General features: G+C 41.4%; 1 protein-coding gene across 2 annotated transcripts in view; it reads right to left on the bottom strand.

Annotated features, from left to right (window-relative positions):
• Positions 1-22,034, bottom strand: part of GPC3 (glypican 3) — a 444,307-nt gene that overhangs the window by 111,959 nt on the left and 310,314 nt on the right. For both annotated transcript variants that reach the window (XM_060137185.1, XM_060137186.1), the window contains exon 6: positions 17,393-17,513. In XM_060137185.1, the coding sequence (XP_059993168.1) occupies positions 17,393-17,513 (121 nt within the window). The remainder of the gene's footprint in view (positions 1-17,392; positions 17,514-22,034) is intronic.

The following is a 22,034-nucleotide window of genomic DNA, read 5'->3' as shown; positions in this document are numbered from 1 at the left end:
ATGTTTCGAAACACCCAGTAGTACCAGCACTCAGCAAGTGCTCGATAAATGCTGTTTAGTCTCGATTACTGTCTTTTTCCAGGAGCCATTTTTTACTTTCCATTAAAGACAGAATCACTAAGGGCATAGAGAAAAAAAATCGACCTATAAGAAAAATTCTTACATTATGTGGAACATGAGAGTGGGTGGACAGGAAGAAGAGGAGTGAGGAGTTGTGGGGAAAGAGGTACCCCTCCCTCAGGGAAGGTAGCATGGCATAAGTGGGAGTCAAGTCCCATATTTGGGGGACCTATAAAAGGAAGGCAACAAGTATTTTTGTGGCAGAGACAGAAGTTATACAAGTGGATCAACAAAAGAAAAATATAAAGCAAAATATAAAGCCGCGTTGGAGACTACAGTGCTACAAGAAAACAGAGACGTAAAAAATGAATGCGGGTCCCTAGAGGCCAAGGGCAGTGAGTGTCTCATCGATTTTTCTAGTCCCTGTGCCCATCAGGGGATTGGTGGTGAAGTAAGGCAGGCCTGGACTAGGGTGATGGCATACAGATGGAAAAGGATCTCAGACAAAGAAGGTTCCAAAGAATGATCTGAAAGCACTTGGTGACTGAATTGCTACAGGGAAGAGAGTTGAGGACTAGTGATGTCAGCAGAGAAGTGATAACTTCAGTGAGTGGCACATAGTAGGTCCAAAGAAGATGCTGAAAGTAGATAAGGTCGCAGACCCGTTTGTCCTCCCTCACAGAAACTATTTCCTAGGGGAAAGCACGAGAAATCTGTGTAAACAGGATAGGTGGTGATAAAGATTTTGATCACTTTATTCATTTTCATAGGCTGCAAATAAGAAAGTTTCCCAATATCTAGCCACCTATAACTGAGGCATGAATCACCACAGTCTCCAGGATCCAGAAAGATGAGTCCAGAAAGAAAAGAGACACATGAATTACTATTTCATCTTAGCTCTTCAAGCCTTAACAAGCTGAGCTTGGAGTTGAAAGGAGACAGCCAGAAAATGAAAGTTCCCGTTACTCAGGCTCTGACAGATAAAAGTAGGTTTTCCATCTTCGCTCAATACTGTATTTTACAGTGACAGAATAGGCACAGTAGGAGGGAGCAGGCCACAGCCTGGGGTCTCTGTCAAAGATCATTGCAGAGCCGCCAAATGGAGGTCAGAAAAGGGAGACAGAACAGTGAGTGCACAGATTTTCCAGGTTCTGCCAAGTTAAGGAACTTCTGAACAAACAGAATGAGGACTCTCGGGGAGGACACGGTACTATTCCACCACGTTTCTCAAGAAAGTGAAGAAAGAGAGCAGATCTCAAATGTTCTCACTATAGAAAAAGAAATGGTAATTATGTGATGGAATGGAGATGTTAGCTAATGCTGTGGTGGTCATCACTTTACAACATATAAATGTATCAAATCAACACGTTGTACATCTTAAACTTTCACGATGTTATATGTCAATCATATCTCAATAAAGCTGGAAAAAAAATTTTAAAGTGAAGGAGGGACTATTCTGTTTTTCTTTTTTTTTTTTTACATCTTTATTGGAGTATAATTGCTTTACAATGGTGTGTCAGTTTCTGCTGCATAACAAAGTGAATCAGCTATATGTATACCTATATCCCTGTATCTCTTCCCTCTTGCGTCTCCCTCCCACCCTCCCTATCCCACCCCCCAGGTGATCACAAAGCACCCAGCTGTTCTCCCTGTGCTATGGGGCTGCTTCCCACTAGCTGTCTATTTGACATTTGGTAGTGCATATATGTCCATGACACTCTCTCAGAAAGGACTATTCTAGGTGACTTTTGGCAGATTTAGAACATTCTGTACATACTTTTACGGTAAAACTGTAGTGTAACATTTAATATTTTCTTTAATGCTGAAAGAATCCCCCTACTCTCTTTCTTTCTTTCTGTACATGCGCGTACACTTTCTCCCCTATTCACATCTGTCCCGTGTACAAAATACATTCACCCTATCCCAATAGCCCTTAAAAGTCTCAACCCATTACAGTATCAATCTAAGCCCCAAGTCTCATTAAATGGTCTTAGCTCAAAAGTCCCAAATCTCATCATCTCAATCGAGTACTAGTGAAATGTCGCAGATGGTCCATTCTGGGTCAAAATTGCCCTCTGTCTGCGTACCTGTGAGACTAGGAAACAAGTTATCTGCTTCCAAAATACAATGCTGGGACAGGCATAGGATAAAAGTTACAGTCTCCCTAAACTGGAGTTAAACAGCCAGTTCAAAAGTTGGAACAGAATCCTTCACTTATTCGTGCAACACATAGTTATTTGTTGCCTACGATGTGCTAGGCATTGCTCTAGAAGCAGAAGATACAGTGGTGAATGGGGCAGATAAGACCCTACCCTTGTAGAAGTGCTGTAAACAAGCTTTTACGCTGCCTGCCTTCTTCGCATCTGCTCTGACCAGCAAGGGCACAGGAGCGCTCAGGTGGAGAGAAAAAGCGGCATCCAGTGCCTGCCTGCCAGCCAGCCCCCGCTGGTGAGAGGTCAGGTCAGCTCATTGTCAGCACGTGCTTGAGTAAACTGAACAAGCAGGGTCCAATATATAAAGTGTATAAAGTTCTTGGAGACCATTCTAGGGAAACAGCACAAACTGTTAAGTAGCTGCCGTAATTAGAAAAACACAGGAGTTGATAACAAATTGGGAAACTATGTTTTAAGGAGGTTGGGGAAGGCAAACAGTCACTGCTCCCCTCGGCTCCCCTCCTGCCCTTTGTGAGGCTGTCACGAAACACAGTCGTCTTTCTAACACATCTAAGCACCCACGGTGGCAGCTGAAGAAAAACCATTATAATCTCTCTCAATCTTTCTCACAGTTTTGGTAATTTTTGAGACTTGGGTGAATGGATGGCGCTCAACATTCAACAGCCAAGGAGCCACTTTTCATTGGAATCCTGACTAAAAAAAGCGTGTAACAAATTGATTCAAAAGTAATAGTTAACACATTCATCAGGGACTCTAAATACTCCATTGTGAGAACTTCTGCTTAAGGTTCAATGACGTACTAGAATTAAAAAAATGTTTTTTTCTACTGTGAGACCTGGATTAGGTACCGGTCTGCTGTGCAGTCACGCCACGCTACCCTCGCTCCTGAGACCCGATCCACTGCCCGTTGCAGCCTCCCCAGGTCCTGGCTAACAGCCAAAAGATGACTGGCCCGACTTGAGGAACAGCGCAGTTCTCATCCCCTGCACTGTTCTGCCCGGAAGTGGAAAGCAAGGTTAATGAATTTTAATAACAAGCTTCGCCTCTTTGCCTCGTAAAACCTATCAAGCTTAACTGGACTCCTTGCTTCCAAGTTCTGATCTCCAAGCCACCCTTCATGCTCCTCATGGAGCTAACATCATAAAACACTGATCTGACCGTGTCAGGCTGGCTCCAATCCCTGCACTGGCTCTCCACTGCTAAAAAAGTTCAGATTCTCTATACTATTCATGGCCCTCCCAAATTTTGTACCACCACCTTTTCAGTCTCATCTTTCACTGCCTACATCCTCTTCCACTCTGGCTACTGATGTACTTTCATGTCTTTGTGCCACTGTGCATACCACATTCCTCTGCCAGGAAGATCCTTCCCGCTAACCTCTATCTGTCAAAATTCTCCTCATCTTTCAAAGCCTTAAAGGCTTAAAGGCTACCTATTTTTGAAGTCTTGTCTAATTCCCTTGGTAGAAATTAATCCTTCCCTTCTCTGGGTGAGCAGAGCACTTACTTGGTTTATACTTCTCTTGTGACACTTACACTGTGCCTTGGATTATAGTTACGTAGGTATGTTTTCATCACCCTCCTTGAAAGCAAGAATTGTGCTTAAGTTATCCCTGTATCCTCGTCCCCAGCCCCTAGCCCCAGTACACAGAGCTGCTCAATACTGTGCAAATGAATTCAAATGATAATGATATATGTATATGTGATAAGTCTGTATAAGGAGGAGGGGTTCTCTATGTCTTTATCAATAGAGCCCACCAAACTCAGCACTACACATAAGGTAAGCATTCAGTAAATAACTGCTAAATAAACAGTGAGGAAATATATATATATATATAAAATACACATATTATATAAATTATATATATATATATAAATTTTATTTTACTTTATTATTTTCCTGATGAGTTTCATTTTGAAAAGGGGTCACAGAAGTAGTCATGGTTTAACTGATTTCCAAGAACAAAGGCTATTCAACCAAGTAGAAGCTCAGAGCCAAGCTCCGTCTCAGCATCTTATCATGAAACCTGTAGCTTTAACAATAATTGGTACTGTGGGTTATCAGATTGCAATTATTGATCAAGCAGTTTGCCCCACAACAGCTCAGGGAATGGTATTCTGTAAAAAAGACACCAGCAATAAGAAAACTGCTCCCCACAGGGATACCCTTATCCTACGCTTGGGTCTGGCGAACAAAGGCAGCAGCACCACTGGATTCTGGTCTGGAGATCCTTCGGCTCTCAACTGCCTTCAAGCATCCATATGTGGCTATAACGAACTGCCTCTAGGCTGGCTTAATCTTTTGTATTAGCTCATTAATGAGTCTGGATTCCTTCCCCATTTTCCATGGTATCCCAGGCAGGGACAAAGGCTCAGGCAGCAGGGGACAGCTTTCCTTTTGCCTGACAACAAGTGGTGGCCGGTCCCAGCCTGTAGCTAACAAATTCCATAGTTCTTTGATGGTAGGGCCCATGGAAGGGGTCTTGTCTGCCCTAGGCTCTGCAATGCAAAATTGAGCTTTGGGAATTTGGGCCTAGGCAGTGTTCCTGGCATTTGTGACATCACCCCGACAGCTGAAAGTGATGGTGTCTCCAGGAAGCTAGTAGCCCCAAGCCCTGTGAATTCTTTCTGCTCTGTCGGCATGTGAAATACACACACTCACGAACATATTATAATGCCACTCAAAATTATTCTAAATACCTCCTGCGAGACATCTGCCAATAAGGATATCAGGTCAGCCGGGTTTTAAATATAGGAACCTCTCACCATCTTCAGCCAGAGAGCAAGATGCAAAAGGAATGCAGATGAACTTGCCCTGAACTTTATAGCTCTGAAGTCTCTTCACTTGATACCATCCTTCCATGAAAGGTCCTGGTGGGGCTGAAGATTAAAATGGGACTTCAGGACCATGATCTGTAAGATCTCTAAGCTGTACTCTAAGGATAGCCTGCCTATTTATAGATGCTCCACTTCAGGGCAGAGTTCAATCTTGGGAAAAGCTGAGGAACTTAAACACACACTCCTTCATATATATATGTATATATATGTACATATGAACATATATAGGTATGTATATATGTATATATACTTTTTAAAATTTATCATCTTCATTTTCCATTCAGTTACTTTGAGCCAAACCAAACTTTAAATAGTTTAAAAATCTGTCGAAGATTGGCTAGATATATTTTTCCAAGAACCTTTACGGTTTAGATAATTATGTGCAAAATTCTAAAATCATTGAAACAATAACCCAAACTAGAAAAGTTGTAGTCTCTACATTCCAGAAAGTGATAAGTTGAGGCAAAGTGAATCAAGCCACTTAAAAGGTTACTTCTGGGGCTTCCCTGGTGGCGCAGTGGTTGAGAGTCCGCCTGCCAATGCAGGGGACCCAGGTTCGTGCCCCGGTCCGGGAAGATACCACATGCCGCGGAGCGGCTGGGCCCGTGAGCCATGGCCGCTGAGCCTGCGCGTCCAGAGCCTGTGCTCCGCAACGGGAGAGGCCACAACAGTGAGAGGCCCGCGTACCGCAAAAAAAAAGAAAAAAGGTTACCTCTGACTTTCCTTTATGTTAACTCTTCATACTATCATAATATAAAGAAGAAGAATAGCTTTAATTTATTGTGTTACTACATGCATCATCTCTAACAAGTCGACTAACCCTTCAGGATAGATTGTAGTATACCCATTTCACAGATTAGGAGACTTGAGTACAGGGAGGTTAGATAATTTGGCCATTAGCTAGGCAACTACAAAGTGACATATCTGGGCCTTAAACATAGATCTATGTTTGGTTCTAAAGCCTTTGTACTTTCCCCCAAACTAGATTACACAGTGTTATGGCTCTCAAATTTCCCATTATGACTCTAAATCACATACCAAGAAGACTTTACAACCGAAACAGGTAGTACTAGTTTATTAAAAACTCATGTGGAATAGTGAACTTTACAATCCCAAATATTTCTCTAGCTACTTACTTGCATGCCCCTCCCTCCATTCCCCCCACCAATAACGGCCCCACCATCAAAAGAGCGGCTAAGTCATGTTTGTGAATCTATGTGTAATACTTCCCATTTCTCCCTGTAACATTTCACCTTGCTACTTTTCTCTGCCATTCCATCCTACTGAGACATTTTTAGATCCTGATTGTGTTATCTACGTATTAGCTAACCCCATCTAGCTTCATGCCATCACTAAATACTAGAAGTATGCCTTCTCAGTCTGCAGTGAAGTCACTGGTAAAAACTTCAGGCAGTAAAGGTCAAAGCAAACAACTAAAAGCCTCTCTCCAGGCTGACACTGATACGTTAAGAAAACACTCCTTAGGAATGACGGTTAATCAGCTACACATTTACCCAACTACATGATTACTTAGCCAACATTTTGTGTCACTTGTTTAAAAACGATCATAGGAATTTCTATCAAACACTTTGCCGAAATCTCGATATACCATGTCTGCAGCACATGCACACACACATAAGCGGAAGTGGCCTGATTTGTTCGGAGTGAGCCCACGGTGGCTTCGGAACGCTCATGCTCTCCAAGACTCTAGTCTAGAATTCTGGGAACATGTGATACCAGGCTCCCTGACTTGTGGTTTCCACAGTCCAATTTCCACTTCGTATTAAAGGTGAGGGTAAAAATATGTGCCTGTCTCCAGTCTTTTGGTTCTTCTTCTACTTGTTATGATGACTCAAAATTTGCTAATAGTGATACCATGATAGTAACCAGAAGACTCTTCAGTGCCCTGGGATATAACTGATCTGAACTTGGGCCTCATTATCTATGACATACCACAGTGGTAATTCTCTTAGCTTTTTCGGTTTTGTCAACTGCTTACCCATGGTACAGAATAGATATTACCTTGAAAACTGATGAACTAGCAAAATACGGACTGTGAAGAAAATAATATCTAGATCAACTAATTATACAAATAAGATCATACTTTAACTATGTTAGGAAAGTATCCAATAAGATGAAGTACATATGAATAATAATGCAATTTTCACCTTGGACATTAATTACAACTCTGCTGGAAATATTCCCCTTAGTAGCTGCTATGCAAAATCACTGTGGTTGCTGTCTAAAGAAAGCATATAGTTAGGGATACAGAATCGACCCCATTATTATCATTTCACATTCACTAAGTACCAACACTGAGTCTACATGGAATATGGAAACACCCCTGGTCGTACGGCAAATAAGTTTACAGTTGAAGGTTAGGTCTCAAATAACCATGGGCATAAAGGAGTAAGGCCAAACCTTTGGCTGAGCCAGTCAACATGGGGCTGCCATCCAGGGGCAAAAGTATCTGCTCTCTGTAGAGAAGCTAGCTTTATTCCCATTGAACTTTGGCAAAATCCTAATGACATGGGCAAGGAAAACTCAGCTGTGTTGGTCTTCAGCTTCAAAGAAGATGCTTATGGCTCACTAGTACAAGAATAATGGCGGGCTTCCCTGGTGGCGCAGTGGTTGGGAGTCCGCCTGCCGATGCAGGAGACACGGGTTCGTGACCCGGTCCGGGAAGATCCCACATGCCGCGGAGCGGCTGGGCCCACGAGCCATGGCCGCTGAGCCTGCGCGTCCGGAGCCTGTGCTCCGCAACGGGAGAGGCCACAACAGTGAGAGGCCCGTGTACAGAAAAAAAAAAAAAAAAAAAAAAGAAGAATGGGCCTTCCGATAGGAACATCACTTCCAATAGGAATAACGTCACCACCAAGCCGTTCATACTTTCCATGTTGTCTCCATTTTAACTAACAATTCATTTTAGGAGGTGCCTAACGGGGACTGGAAGGCATTCTGTGACTGCCTTGTGTATTGCAGATACTTAGTACTTCATCGAGTGAACGCTCAAACGAAGAAATGGCTCATATGGGATTAAACCTTTAACATTAGCTTCGAGGGCTCCCTGAGACGTTTCATCGTTTTAGCAGTTGAAACCCTTTGTTTAAGTGAAATCTTACTTAGAAGACCCATATGTAAAGCAGATTTTAGACATGCTCTGGTTACAACAGGAACGGGGGACTCAGAATAACCCCCGCAGCATCTCTCCCACATCTCCACTCCCCGTGGAGTATGATCTGAATACACTGCCTAAACAACTGAGCTAACTGGCACAGACACCCACTGACTAATATGGTGCTAATTTTGCCATCTGGAAGGAGGGAGAAGGCACTGGATCAATTATTACAGGGTGCCCAGGAAGGTGGAGGAGTTGAGAGTCAGAGCGTGAAAGTGAAAGGATGACTAATCCTGAATGTGGACAGGAGCCCAAGTCAGACTCTGTGAGTGGGTATAAGACCAGGAGCAGCAGCTCCTGCTGAATCTGCTTGGTTTTGGTCCAGTGATCCCAGCAGAGAGCCCACCCCCACTCCCAACCCACATGCAACAACTGCTCACTGGGCTGAATGAGGCAGGAGGCGCTGATGTGTACTTGTTACGACCAAACACTAGTTAATAGATATGATAAGAGATAAAAACTTGGCAAATTCATGCCTCGTGCTATATCACTTTCTGTTCCAAAGATGAACGGCTTAAGTAGGGGCTTCTGCTATGATCGGGAGTACTGTATAAGAAAATGTGCTTGCATGTCTGCAAGCATGTTTTGCATTATACGAGAGCCTTTGGAAGCAGAGCAAAGTCACGATACAATATTGATCTGTTCACTTTCCAGTCCCAGCTTTGTCATTTACTAGCAGCATGACTTTGGACAAGTCATTCCACTCTCTTGGCTTTCATTTCCTCATCTATAAAATCAGGGGGTTGGACCCTATGACCTAAAGGCCCCTGCAAACTATAATCCTGCACTTATGTAACACTGCCCTTTAGCACACAAACTGGTTAATACTGAATATGAAAAGTACCTTAAATTAAATCAAAGTTTAGAAATAAATTGAGGGCAGCACAGGTTGCATTCTTTGAATGAACTGATCAATAAAATACTGTATATGAGGGTCTATTCTGTATATGCCACTATGTTGGGTGCCACAGAAGACAAAGAGTTGTATGCATGATCCCAGACTTAAGAAGCTGACAGTCCAGAGGCAGGAGATATATATATATATATATATATTCATAAATATATCTGGGTAAAAGTTGTCTCTGAGTTTCCAAATAGTATTTGAACATACATATACCAATATACTGCTTATAATCCAGGTTTATGGGGGTAGAGAGCAATCATTTGTAACTGCTTATGTTTGCTGTGTTGCATTTGGTCAGTAGGTAGATGTAAATAGAATATGAGACCCTATGGATTTCATAGATATTTTGGAAATACATTTCTAACTTTGTAAACCTAGTAGTCTTCATAATTTGATAGAATTTCCTTTTCATATGTAAAACCTGTCTTCCCATAGCTAACACTTCTAATACTTCCTACTAAAAAAAAAAAAAGTTTATGGGGCTTCCCTGGTGGCGCAGTGGTTAAGAATCCGCCTGCCAATGCAGGGGACACGGGTTCGAGCCCTGTTCCAGGAAGATCCCACATGCCGCAGAGCAACTAAGCGCGTGTGCCACAACTACTGAGCCTGCGCTCTAGAGCCCGTGAGCCACAACTACTGAACCCGCGAGCCACACCTACTGAGCCTGCACTCTAGAGCCCATGAGCCACAACTACTGAGCCCGCATGCCACAACTACTGAAGCCCGCACACCTAGAGCCCGTGCTCCGCAACAGGAGAAGCTGCTGCAATGAGAAGCCCGCACAGCGCAACGAAGAGTAGCCCCCACTCTACGCAGCTAAAGAAAGACGGCACAGCAATGAAGACCCAATAAATTAATTAATTTTAAAAAAAAGTTTATGAAAGAGTACAATACTGCAATGAAAAAGGATCATGTATTTTCCTTCATTGCTAAGTCAAGATCACCACAACACTGCTATCAACGTTTTGGCCTACCACTCTTGACTCATCTTCCATTTTTGAATAATTTAATTTAATGTGCAAGGACTAAAATACATGACCCAATTTAAGCACCTTTAATCCTGTATATTCTAAATAAAGCAAATAGTTCATTTTCAAGAAATTTAATATGAAATACTTGGGAATTCATCTTGGTGCACTATTATTAAACTGTACATAGTAATTAAGACATTAAAAACACATGCTCCCCAAAGCCACCAGACACTGTAATTATTTTTCAGTCTATTAAGCAAAATGACAGAAGATTTTTTTTAATGATAAATGTGTTTTGGAACGCATCAGCTAATTCCCTTTTGCTTCATGAAATCATGTTTAGCTCCACAGAGTCTAGGTCTGGTATTTAAAGACCAATTCACATTGTCCTTTTGTAACTCAGAAGTCATTCATTGGCTCTTGTTAACATGCCATTGTATGGAATATTACTCAGCCATAAAGAGAAATGAAATTGAGTTATTTGTAGTGAGGCGGATGGACCTAGAGACTGTCATACAGAGTGAAGTAAGTCAGAAAGAGAAAAACAAATACCGTATGCTAACACATATATATAGAATCTAAAAAAAAATGGTTCTGAAGAACCTAGGGGTAAGACGGGAATAAAGACGCAGACATAGAGAAAGGACTTGAGGACACGGGGAGGGGGAAGGGTAAACTGGGACGAAGTGAGAGAGTGGCATGGACTTATATACACTACCAAACGTAAAATAGATAGCTAGTGGGAAGCAGCCGCATAGCACAGGGAGATCAGCTCGGTGCTTTGTGACCACCTAGAGGGGTGGGATAGGGAGGGTGGGAGGGAGGGAGACACAAGTGGGAAGAGATATGGGGATATATATATATATATATATATGTATAACTGATTCACTTTGTTACAAAGCAGAAACTAACACACGATTGCAAAGCAATTATACTCCAATAAAGATGTTAAAGAAAAAAACCAAACATGCCATTGTAGATACTCTGTCTTTCACACACACCCACACCCACACCCACCCACCCACCCACCCCCCCACACACACACACATTGTGGCTCCATATGGAAATGGCATTTACTAGAGTTCTGCCGCACTATTTGTATGTGAAGAAGCGTGACAGACACTAGCACATAGTTTCATTTGGAAAGGCCTTTTTTAAAATTTGGCTCTCAAAAGTTTCTCCTTCTGTTTAGAAATGTTAGATCAGTGTTAGCTTTTCTAGCAACCACTGGAGTAGGCTAGCATTTTATGACCCTCACTGGTTTTACTGTGAGAAGACTATGGAAAAAGTTACTCAAAGCATTTTCGATCATGCCTGAGATTCATTTAGAGATTTTTAAAAACTACATACTAAGGTATGTCCTGGGTACTTTTCTGACATGTAACAACTTTATTAATTAACTGATCAAAAGTATAACTTTTGGGACTTCCCTGGTGGCGCAGTGGTTAAGACTCCGCCTGCCAATGCAGGGGACACGGGTTCAAGCCCTGGTCTGGGAAGATCCCACATGCTGCAGAGCAACTAAGCCCGTGTGCCACAGCTACTGAGCCTACACACCTAGAGCCCGTGCTCCACAACAAGAGAAGCCACCGCAACGAGAAGCCCCAGCACCGCAATGAAAATAGTCCGTGCTCGCCGCAACTAGAGAAAGCCCGCGTGCAGCAATGAAGACCCAACGCAGCCAAAAATAAACAAACAAACAAATAAATAAAGTTATAAAACAAAATGTGTAACTTTCTGTTTCAAAAGTCAGTGTCTTTTCATGACACCAGAGTAATCTGTCAGGCATCTTAAAACATACTTTTCAGGTATTGGTGAAGGGGGATGGAAGTGGAGACATTCCACTGTCTGCTGTACATTTAAAATTTTCTTCGACCATTTAAAATCATTTTATGAATTCGAGATAGCTAATCAAAAGTCTGTCTGCTGTCTATAACTCAAAGTGCCTCAGTTTCCACACCATATTCTGTGGTGGTCAGTTTTCTAAGACTCTTCCCAACTGAGACTTGGTAAACAACGTGCTTACTCTTTCTTTGCTGCTGATTTTGGAGCTTCAGACCACAGACATTACTATATTAGGGACTTGGAAATCGTTAGACAAATTGAGGACTTTCTGCTCTTTGTACTTCTACGCATCTTTTATATATGGATCATACTAACCATAGCAAGGTGTGCCGTGGCTTTAAAGATGTCGAAGGAAAGAGCACAGAGACTGAAAGCCAGTATCCTGGATTCTAGGTCTAGTTCTACCACTTACTATATGAAGATCACTTAGACTTCCAGTGCCCACAGTTTCTTCATCTGGTAAATCTAGGTAATAATGTCTGCTTCTGAGAGTCACTGTGGAGATCAACTTATGTAATGTACATGAAAGAGCTTTACAAACAGAATCGTGCTATGCAAATTTATGGCAGAATTATTATCATTCATATGGAGTCACACGGCTAACAAGATGTGAAGGCAGGTCACCTGTCTGATTCTGGAGAAAGGTGATAAATGCAAAAGTGTTTGTACAGTTTAATGTTTTCATAGCCTAATGAGAACAAGGCAGTAGAACAGAAGAATTGCATGGGGGGAAGGGCAAGTTTACGTTCCATCTGCCCAGGCTGGAAGACTGGTGGGAAGGGAAGAATCTCTGAAAAGATGAGAGGTTACGAAGTAGAAAGGGGTGACCTGGGAACAGGGTGTTTTAAAAAGAGTGGCAGGAAAAAAAAAAAAAAAGAGTGGCAGGGCAGAGAATAAAGTCACAAGACTTGTTCACAAGAGGGTGCTGGGTTAAAGCCTGACCTTGAGCCACAAATCACGGAATCACACGGCTGGAAGGAATCTTAAGAGGCTACCTCGTCCACACCCCCACCATTCAGTTGGGTATTTCAACCATCCCAAACAGATGAGACTTTGAATGAAAAGCTCTGACACTAAATGAGCAGGTATTGACTGCTGTGGCTTCAACTGTTTACAACAGGCAGGGAAACAATTTCTGGAATTTCATTTGAACCTGAACTGAAACGGGGAAAACAATAAACAAGCTAGATTTTCCTTGGGAACAATAACTTCTGTAGCAGTTTAGGTACTGCTAAATTAACACTAACCACATAGCTACTCTTAGAGAGAAAATGTTACCAACAGAACTGGGTTAGAGGACAAACGGCCCACAGTGTCATGTGGGAAAGAATGTACTGTGATCATTCCTGGTATTTGTGGGTCCTTCTCTCCATGCAGGAGCCCTGGAGCAGGATACTAAGAAAAACAAAATTTGGTTTTTTTAAAGCAATATGGCCCAGCAAATGCCAGGACTGACACTGAAGACTTAAAAGAGTTCAATTCCTCTCCTAACACTAGACAATAAATCCTCACACAAATTAGAAACTGAAAAGGAAATAAAAAGGGTCCTCATTTCCAATCGTGGGAATGTTACACAAGAACTCTGGCTTGGAAGGAGGAGAGGAGGACATTCCACACCTGCAGGCCTTCCCAGGAAAGGGGCCCAGGCCTGACCCTGAACCCATCCCCTCAAGGTTACACCGTGAGACTGTCAATATGGAAATAATGTTACATTATTCCCTTAGCGAATATATTATTTCCAGTGCTATCAACAGTAACCATAACCTGAAAGGAGGCAGCTGAGAATTTCCATGGAAGAAAGTGAAGAGTTATTTTGGGATGTGCTCATAAACGGCCTAGCTACAGTCCATCTGGATGGACACACATGGGCACAGACAGAAGTGTCTCCGCATTTATAGTTGTGTACGTTGGAGCATCCTACCGTAGTTTAATAGATGCAGCACCAAGTGAGGGGCTTAGGAAAGTAACGTTACACTCCTGGATTCAGCACTCACTTACATGTGAACCGGGGCAAGTTAACTTGATTTTAGCTCCTCATCACTAAAACTTCAGGTCAATTTAGCCAGGCATTCAGTGAATCCAGATGTTGGGCAGTGTACAGGAAACAACATCTGGATGATTAACTGAATTTTCAACTGAACTTACCGGATGTTTTGGCAGCATGTCTGCACAGCCTTTAATGGCTTTCTGCCTCAGTTTCCCTAGCTATAAAAAAGGGACAGGGCTTCCCTGGTGGCGCAGTGGTTGAGAGTCCGCCTGCCGATGCAGGGGACACGGGTTTGTGCCCCGGTCCGGGAAGATCCCACATGCCGCGGAGCGGCTGGGCCCGTGAGCCATGGCCGCTGGGCCTGCGCGTCCAGAACCTGTGCTCCGCAACGGGAGAGGCCACAGCAGTGAGAGGCCCGCGTACCGCAAAAAAAAAAAAAAAAAAAAAAAGGGACAAACATCACTTACCTCACAGGAGGTAGTGAGGATGAAATAATATCCAAGGATAACAATGAGTTCCTGAAAAGCATGGTTCTTTGACAGTACTATACCTTATACAATTCCAGGCTGGATATTTTTTCCAACATGAGCAGTTAGACTTTTAGGACATGAAAGCACCTTGAAATATGGTTCAATGCTATACAAATACAACACATTATCATCATCACCATCATCACCATCCTAACATTCTTCTTTATGACTTCTCTAAAGTATCTCACTTTCAGATTGAATCATGGCCAAAATATGAACTTTATTGAGGGCCTGAAAGAAGACATGTTTTGGCCACGTAAAGCAACACAGATGAGAAAAAAAAATCAGTGTGGGTGTTTGGAGCCCAACCAATTTAACAGCTCAATCGAAACAGGTAAAACTGGTCTATCAATGAGAATTAATTGGTTGCTCAATGGTATTTGTAAGGGAACCAAAAATGTTCACACATACGTCCATGGCAAACGTAATTATAATGGTGACCTTTCCGACACTGACAATATACACCTCCCTACATATGAAGTGGCTTCAGCTTTTGTGGCTGGAAGTTAGTGTAAATAGAAAGAAGGAAACAATATGGGAGAGAAGAGAGATGCATCAAAGGGATCTTTTTTTTTGATTTTTATTTTTTTTAAAGGGATCCTTTTGATCCACCCAAAATTTGGGTGGCAGAATTGGACTGGCAAAAAGTATTAGAATACTGCTCCCTTTCAAACTCACTCAAGTCCTGCCTATAGAGAAAATCCTGAATGGACTAATCATCTTAACTGTGTCACGCACGTGCAATTATATATTTGTGTATATATGTAAAAATGTATAATTATATATAAATTTTATATAATGGGATAATATAAATAGATATAGATACATAGATATAATATCCCATCCTCATAATGACCTTGTAAGGGACAGTTTTGACAACTCTAAGTACTATAGATGAGAAAACTAAAGCTCAGAGAGGTTGAATGATTTGCCCAAGGTTATATATCTAGTAAGATACACAGGTGAATTCAGATCCATCTGGATCCAAAGCCCATCTTCTTTTCATGATATTACATGGTCTCCCACAGCATTAATATCAAACATCCAAAGTCTTTACTAAAGGGGCTTGCTATAAATATTTTTAGTGACTATTGGATCATATGGTCTGATGCAGCTCTCCCTTTTTTCACGGTGGGCATCCAGTCACAGGTCTTTCTCTGATATTTCGTATGAAATCCTTCTTACACTAGCCTAGTCCACCTTAGGCCTAAGCAAACCACCCAAAACTGACGAGCAGCGTCACTGCCTGGCTCTTCATTATAGGCTGCCTTTTATTTGTATTTAAGCACTTTCCATGCTTGTGCGTCTCCTCCAAGGAAGCTGTGAAAACAGGTTAGACTTCTTTTGAATCCTCAAACTCCCTGGTACCTGGCTGAGCACACAGTAGGTGTTCCTTAACGTCTGTTGACCAAAGAGATCTGTGGACAATATTCTTCATTTAGAATTAGGGGCACAGTAACGGACCCTGAGATTTTAGCCTCACCAGTGCTTGGGTCTAGCCAGTGGAGTGGAGCCACACAGACACATTTGGTTTGAGATAATCTGGAAATAATTCAGAGGAGCAATACTGCCATTGTCCCCAGGTAAAGCACACCAGTTCAGCAGTGAGTGGTTTACACCGTGCTCTGAATTCTTCAGAGGTGTGTTTTGAAATAATCATACTATATCTAACCAGGCTCTACAGAACTTAGTGAGGTTGTGAGTTCACCAAAAGAAGGATCTGTTATGCAAATACTGCCACTATCCTGTGCTCAGCAGCAGTAACAGCTATTTATTACTCCAAAGTGTAGCGAATACTTTCACATGCCATTTGCAGTGAAATACACCACTATTAGAAAGCCCTTCCAAACATTTTCTAAAAACCGCAAAACTTTCACTGCTAAACTTCATATTAAAAAATGAAATCATGCCAGCGTTGTCATACGGAAACCTCTGTCCTTGCATAAGGATTTTAGTTTCATTAAGTTCTTCCTAGGCTACAAATAGAAGTCAGTGGTGCCAGCGCCTTCCCACCCGTGGGCCGTGGGGTAGGAACACTGTCACTCTGGTATCTGGTGGCATTTTTGATGGCATTTAAAAATTGTGGCCACAAAGCAATCACAAGCAGATGGTACAACTAACTTCTATTTGTGTCTTAGTTACTAAACTCCTTCTGAGAGGAAAAACTGTGTACAGGTTAAGGGAATCTGTGGGTGTCTCGGTGCATGGCAGTGAGTCAGAAGTTGGCAAGGGTGCAGTGAAGCTGGTCCTCTCGTATCTTGCTGGTGGCAGTGAAAGCCGATACGTCCCCATTGGAGAGTGGTTTGGAAACATGCACTAAAATGCTCACATCCTTTAACCCAATAACCCCAGTATTTTAAGAAAATGATCTAAGATCAGGAGATAGCGCTATGCAGGAGAGGCAGCTTTATTTATAATGGCAAAAATTTGAAGCAATCTGAATGCATAGCAAAAGCAGATTGATTAATTATAATTAATACTTAAAGGAATCTTCTGCGGCCACAGAAAATGATTAATATGAAGATATATGGCAACATGAAAAAGTGTTTCCAATATAGTGTTCATTTTAAGAACTAGAAATCACTTGTATACTTCCAATTATGTAAAAAGTCTGTGTGATTTTATGAACAAATATTAAAAAAGAACGTGTGAAAATGAAAACAAAATAGACTAGTTGGGTTGTGAGAAGTGCTTTTCCTTCTGTTTTCTCTTATATTACAATGTTTTCTTTATAATTTAAAAGTGGGGTGGAAAACAAGGGTCAGAAGTCCTTTTCTAGCAGAGAGAATCTGAAGAAAATGAACAATGGCTGCCTCTCCAAAAGCCCAAGAATACAGTTTGAACACTGGACATCATCCATCCACCACTTTTTTGCCATTTCCATTTTTTGTTGGATACACACATACCTGGTTAATGTGCTTCAGTTTGTCAATAATTTGACTGACCACTGGCTCAGGGCCCTTCATTTTCAGCTCATGGAGGTTGAACTGATTTTTCATTCCATTTCTTGCTGCCTTTTGGCTGTATCTGGGAAACACGAAGGTAAAGAAAAGGTTTGTCACAAGAGAGTTCCAAGCAAAGTGCAAGTTGACTGTATTTGGCACCAATGGTCAAGCTGACCGCAAGCTCTCTTCAGCCTTCCAACCCATGGGATGACTGCATGGTACAAAGGTAGACCGCTCCAGATAGGGTCTATCTGCAGTAGAGAACATTCAACAGTCAACAAGTATTCATTCAACATCCTTTTCTTCTAGGTGTTGGATACACCAATGAACAAGACAGACAAGGTCTCTGTCCTTATTGTGCCCTCAGTCTAGTGTACAGTCCAGAGAGCATGCAGAGTGAGAAGAGCTATGCTAAGGGAGCTGCTGGGTCTTGGCCAGGGAAGCACACAGGAAGGTCCTTAACTCTGAGTACGCTTTCTACTCATTTGAAGAAGAAAGACTCTTGCGTGTTCTTTACCTCTTCCTTCTTCTCCACTTCTTCCTCCCATCATTTCCTGCAGGTCTGGGAGCTGGGTTGCTTTTCAGGACGCTTTCCTAAGCCATTTGCAGCATAAATTATGCCGGCCAGCTTCTGTCTGTGTTCTCCACGGAAGACAGAACACCAGCTCAAGGGAAGGTTTTAACTTGCTGCCCCCGGATAAACCATAGGCGTTCGCTTCAGGATTGAAGTTTCAAGGTATCTATGGACATCCTTACCAATGCGAGAATGGGGATATTAACAATCCTGGGCAATTCTGCCTTTCAGTGTGGGGCTTTGGCAACCTTGACTGGGACAGTAATTCACTACTGAGGTGACTGCTTCGCTGCCCCCATGGTTCCAGACCTCTATGTAGAGTTACTCCTCATCTTGCAAAACAAAGCAAACAAACGCAAAACAGAACAAGAAACAGATTTCATTTCTTCCTGTATCTTCCATCATGTAGAAAGACCAGAACACTGTTACCAAAGTGGGAAGAGGTTTTTGATCCCTTTTTTGCTTTTTGCTCATCCTGATAATGGAATATTTTCTTAAAGAAATGGAAAAATTTGTAGGTTTTTTGCTCCTACTTTATACATTTAAAAAAATTTACAAAAACGCAGTAGAATTAAGGGTAAATTCATATTTCTTTTACTAATATTTTTAATTACAAAAATAATAGTGCTCATTATAAACAATTCAAATGTATAGAAATAAGCAAAGCACACAGCAAAAGTTCTTGTATCATCCTATCCTTCCATGAGAGAACCATGGTTAACAGTTTGATAGGTATTCTTCTAGGGGTTTTCACATGCATATACTAACATGTAGCTTTAACCAAAACTGGAATCATACTAGTCATATTGATTTGCAACTTATCACTTAATATAAATCTTGAATATATTTCCACGTCAGAACATAAGTAACTGCCTTGTTCTTATTCCTCTGTATGGCTAGATCATAATTTATTTATCCAATCCCTTACTGATAAACAATTGAGATATTTCTAATATTTCGCTAATATAAACAATGCTGCAAAGAACATCCTCGCATACCACTCTTTGTACATTTACATTAATATCTATAAAGCATAAGTTTCTAGAATTTAATCAGTTTGTATTTCTAATCCCAAATTATGACATGCAATGAATCATTAATCCTACTGTATTTTTGCACAGCATTTTACATAGCAGTTTTGTATCACTCAGCTCATCTGAGCTTCTCATCCACAGTGTGAGGTGACAGGGAAGACCTCATTATCTCTTCATTACTGAAAATTTCACAACTTCAGAAGATATTGATCTGACCGTGTTAGATGCTCCCTTCCATAATATAATGCATCCGTCAATACTAAGGACATGATTCGATGCTACCACGCATGATAGCAGAGGAGGTCAGGAAATCAAAGTCTGACTTTTATAACTGAAAGTCATCTTCTGAGAAGAAAAATATTTTGTAGGAACGTTGAAGAGAACATCTGATTGCATTTCTTCTAAAATGGTAGCCTAACACATTCAGCTTACCTAACTTTAAAAGTTAGTGAACACACAGATCACCAACCATCAAATACCAATTGCCTTTGGGGGCTGTATTAAAGCAACATTCTTTGTTTATATATCTGGTGTGAACCAGCTCCCCACTAGCCTCCTTTTTTTTTTGTTCATATATAATGCTGCCTGTTTAATATAATCTCCCTCTTGATGATACTGCCAACTCCATCTCCTTCTTCTTTACATCTACTGATACCTGAAGCAGAGACCCAAGTGACAGGGAAAGACGTAAGGCTCATTATAAATCTTCTGAAATGAACTTCAGGAATGTGTCCCTAGAGACATTTCCCTGGGCTTTGCTCCTATCGAAGCCTGCCGGCCGCTTTTATGCCCACTCCTACAAAACAAACCTCTTCCTGAAGTTTATTATCCTCATTGGAATACTGTAAAGACATCTGCCAACTTAGTGATTTTGCCCTGTACTGCCTCTTCCAAATCATTTATAAATATTAAGTCAAATTAGTCCCATAGCTGATCCCTTGCGGCCCTACTGTCTATTTTCTGCCATTCAGAAAAATGCCCCTTTAGCTCTATTTTTTTTTGTTTCTTACCTCCAAGCCATGGACTTGGTGCTAAGGAGACAGCACTAAACACTGCTCCCCAGTCCCATCGTGACTCAATTTTTTAAAAACAGCTTTGAGTTTAAAAGCTTGCCAAACTTTCTGAAAGTCGAAATAGCATCCACTGTTCTGCTCTATCCATGTGCTATTTAAATCCTCAAAAGACTCTAGTAAATTAAGCATGGTTTCTGGTTACAGAAGTGTTGGGAAGAGCTGGCCTATGGCTTAGCTCTAAAACTTTATTTTATTTACTCCATGAAGCAGTAACCAAAAGTACTGGTTCGACTGATGTCTACAGCTGCTAAAATTTAGTGGCACTATTTTAAAACTATTCAAAAACTCTGATCTTGCCCTATCCCTTTAGGTGTCTCAATCTCTCTCCCCCATCCCCAATATCATGTTCTGTTTCTTACGTCTCTACTCTTTCTCCTTAGCCAGACAAAATGTAGAGCAGAATCTTAAAAGCCACGAGTGTTAAAATGGCATACTATGCAGACATTAAAAGAACAGTAGATCTATATGTGTTGATATAGAACCAAATCCAAGATACATTGTAACAAATACAAGTACTGGTTAAGAATGTACACAGTGTGATTCTATTTGCGGTAAAAATGGGTCTGCATACGCATTACTCTCATACATTTTATATGTGTCCAAATATACACAGAAAATTTTTAGATGGCTCCATAAAAGAATGGTAAAAGTGGTTACTTCCAGTGAGTAAGATTTTGGAGGAAGTTTGACTTTTTTCTTTTATGTCCTTCTATGTCTTTTACACTTTAAAATCTTAAAATAATTTAATTTTTAATGAGCGAAATTTCATATAGTAGTTATTTTTAAGGCAAAACAAAACAAAACAAAACAACCATAGCAAGAACAAAGAACATCCAGAGACTGTCATACAGAGTGAAGTAAGTCAGAAGGAGAAAAACAAATATCGCATATTAACGCATATATGTGGAACCTAGAAAAATGGTACAGACGAACCGGTTTGCAGGGCAGAGATAGAGACACAGATGTAGAGAACAAACATGGACACCAAGGGGGGAAAGCGGCTGGGGGGGGGGCAGGTGGTGTGATGAATTGGGAGATTGGGATTGACATGTATACACTGATGTGTATAAAATGGATAACTAATAAGAACCTGCTGTATAAAAAAATAAATAAAATAAAATTTTAAAAAAAAAGAACAAAAAACAAACAAAAGGAAAATAAAAAGTGGGCCTAACTCCTATGCATAGCTCAGGGCCTCTGGGAAATCTTTCTTGTTAATAAGAGTTATGTTGGCCCTCACTAGAACCCTGGTTTTAAGGTGATTTCTTATGAGAACACATATTTGGGCCAATATACACAATGTCACCCTGGAATTCCTTCACACCTCAGATGGCTATCATCAGGTCACAAATTCTACTTCGTTAGGTTAAACACAGCTTATATGTTTTCTACTCTTCAATGAGGTAACGCTAGCCTGTCTATTTCAAAAGGACAGTCAATATATTAGTGAGGATGTGACTAAGAATGTGCATTATTCTGAGTACCTCCTCTCAAAACGGAGGCAAAAAAAGCCATTCAAGTTCTTACCCACCTTCCCGGCAGACGCCTAGTCCTCTTCTGATGGGACTTGAGGGCCTCCTAGAACCACTGTGATTCATTCTGAACTGCTGCCCTTGTACCCAAATGTATTGTGGGTACCATGCTGAGTTGCTCGTGCTCCTTTTACGTACATTCATCTGCCAGCCCCTATAGGCTGTGAGCTCTTTGAAGGCAGAGGCTTGGTTAGTTCTCTTTTGTACTACCTAAAGCACCTCCTGGTGTTGTAATAACACAAGCTGCTCAGTACTGAAAGTACTGAGTGCTTTCTCTGTGCCAAATACTGTTCCAAGCACTGAGGAAAAAAACACCCTGCATCACCACACCTAATCCTAACAACCCGATGAGGTAGACAGTATTATCATCAGCCCCTTCTTGCAGATGAG

This window comes from Lagenorhynchus albirostris, chromosome X (assembly GCF_949774975.1).
Source record: "Lagenorhynchus albirostris chromosome X, mLagAlb1.1, whole genome shotgun sequence".
Lineage (NCBI taxonomy): Eukaryota > Metazoa > Chordata > Mammalia > Artiodactyla > Delphinidae > Lagenorhynchus > Lagenorhynchus albirostris.
Note: the sequence above shows the minus strand (reverse complement) of the source record. Positions and strands in the feature narration are given on the sequence as shown.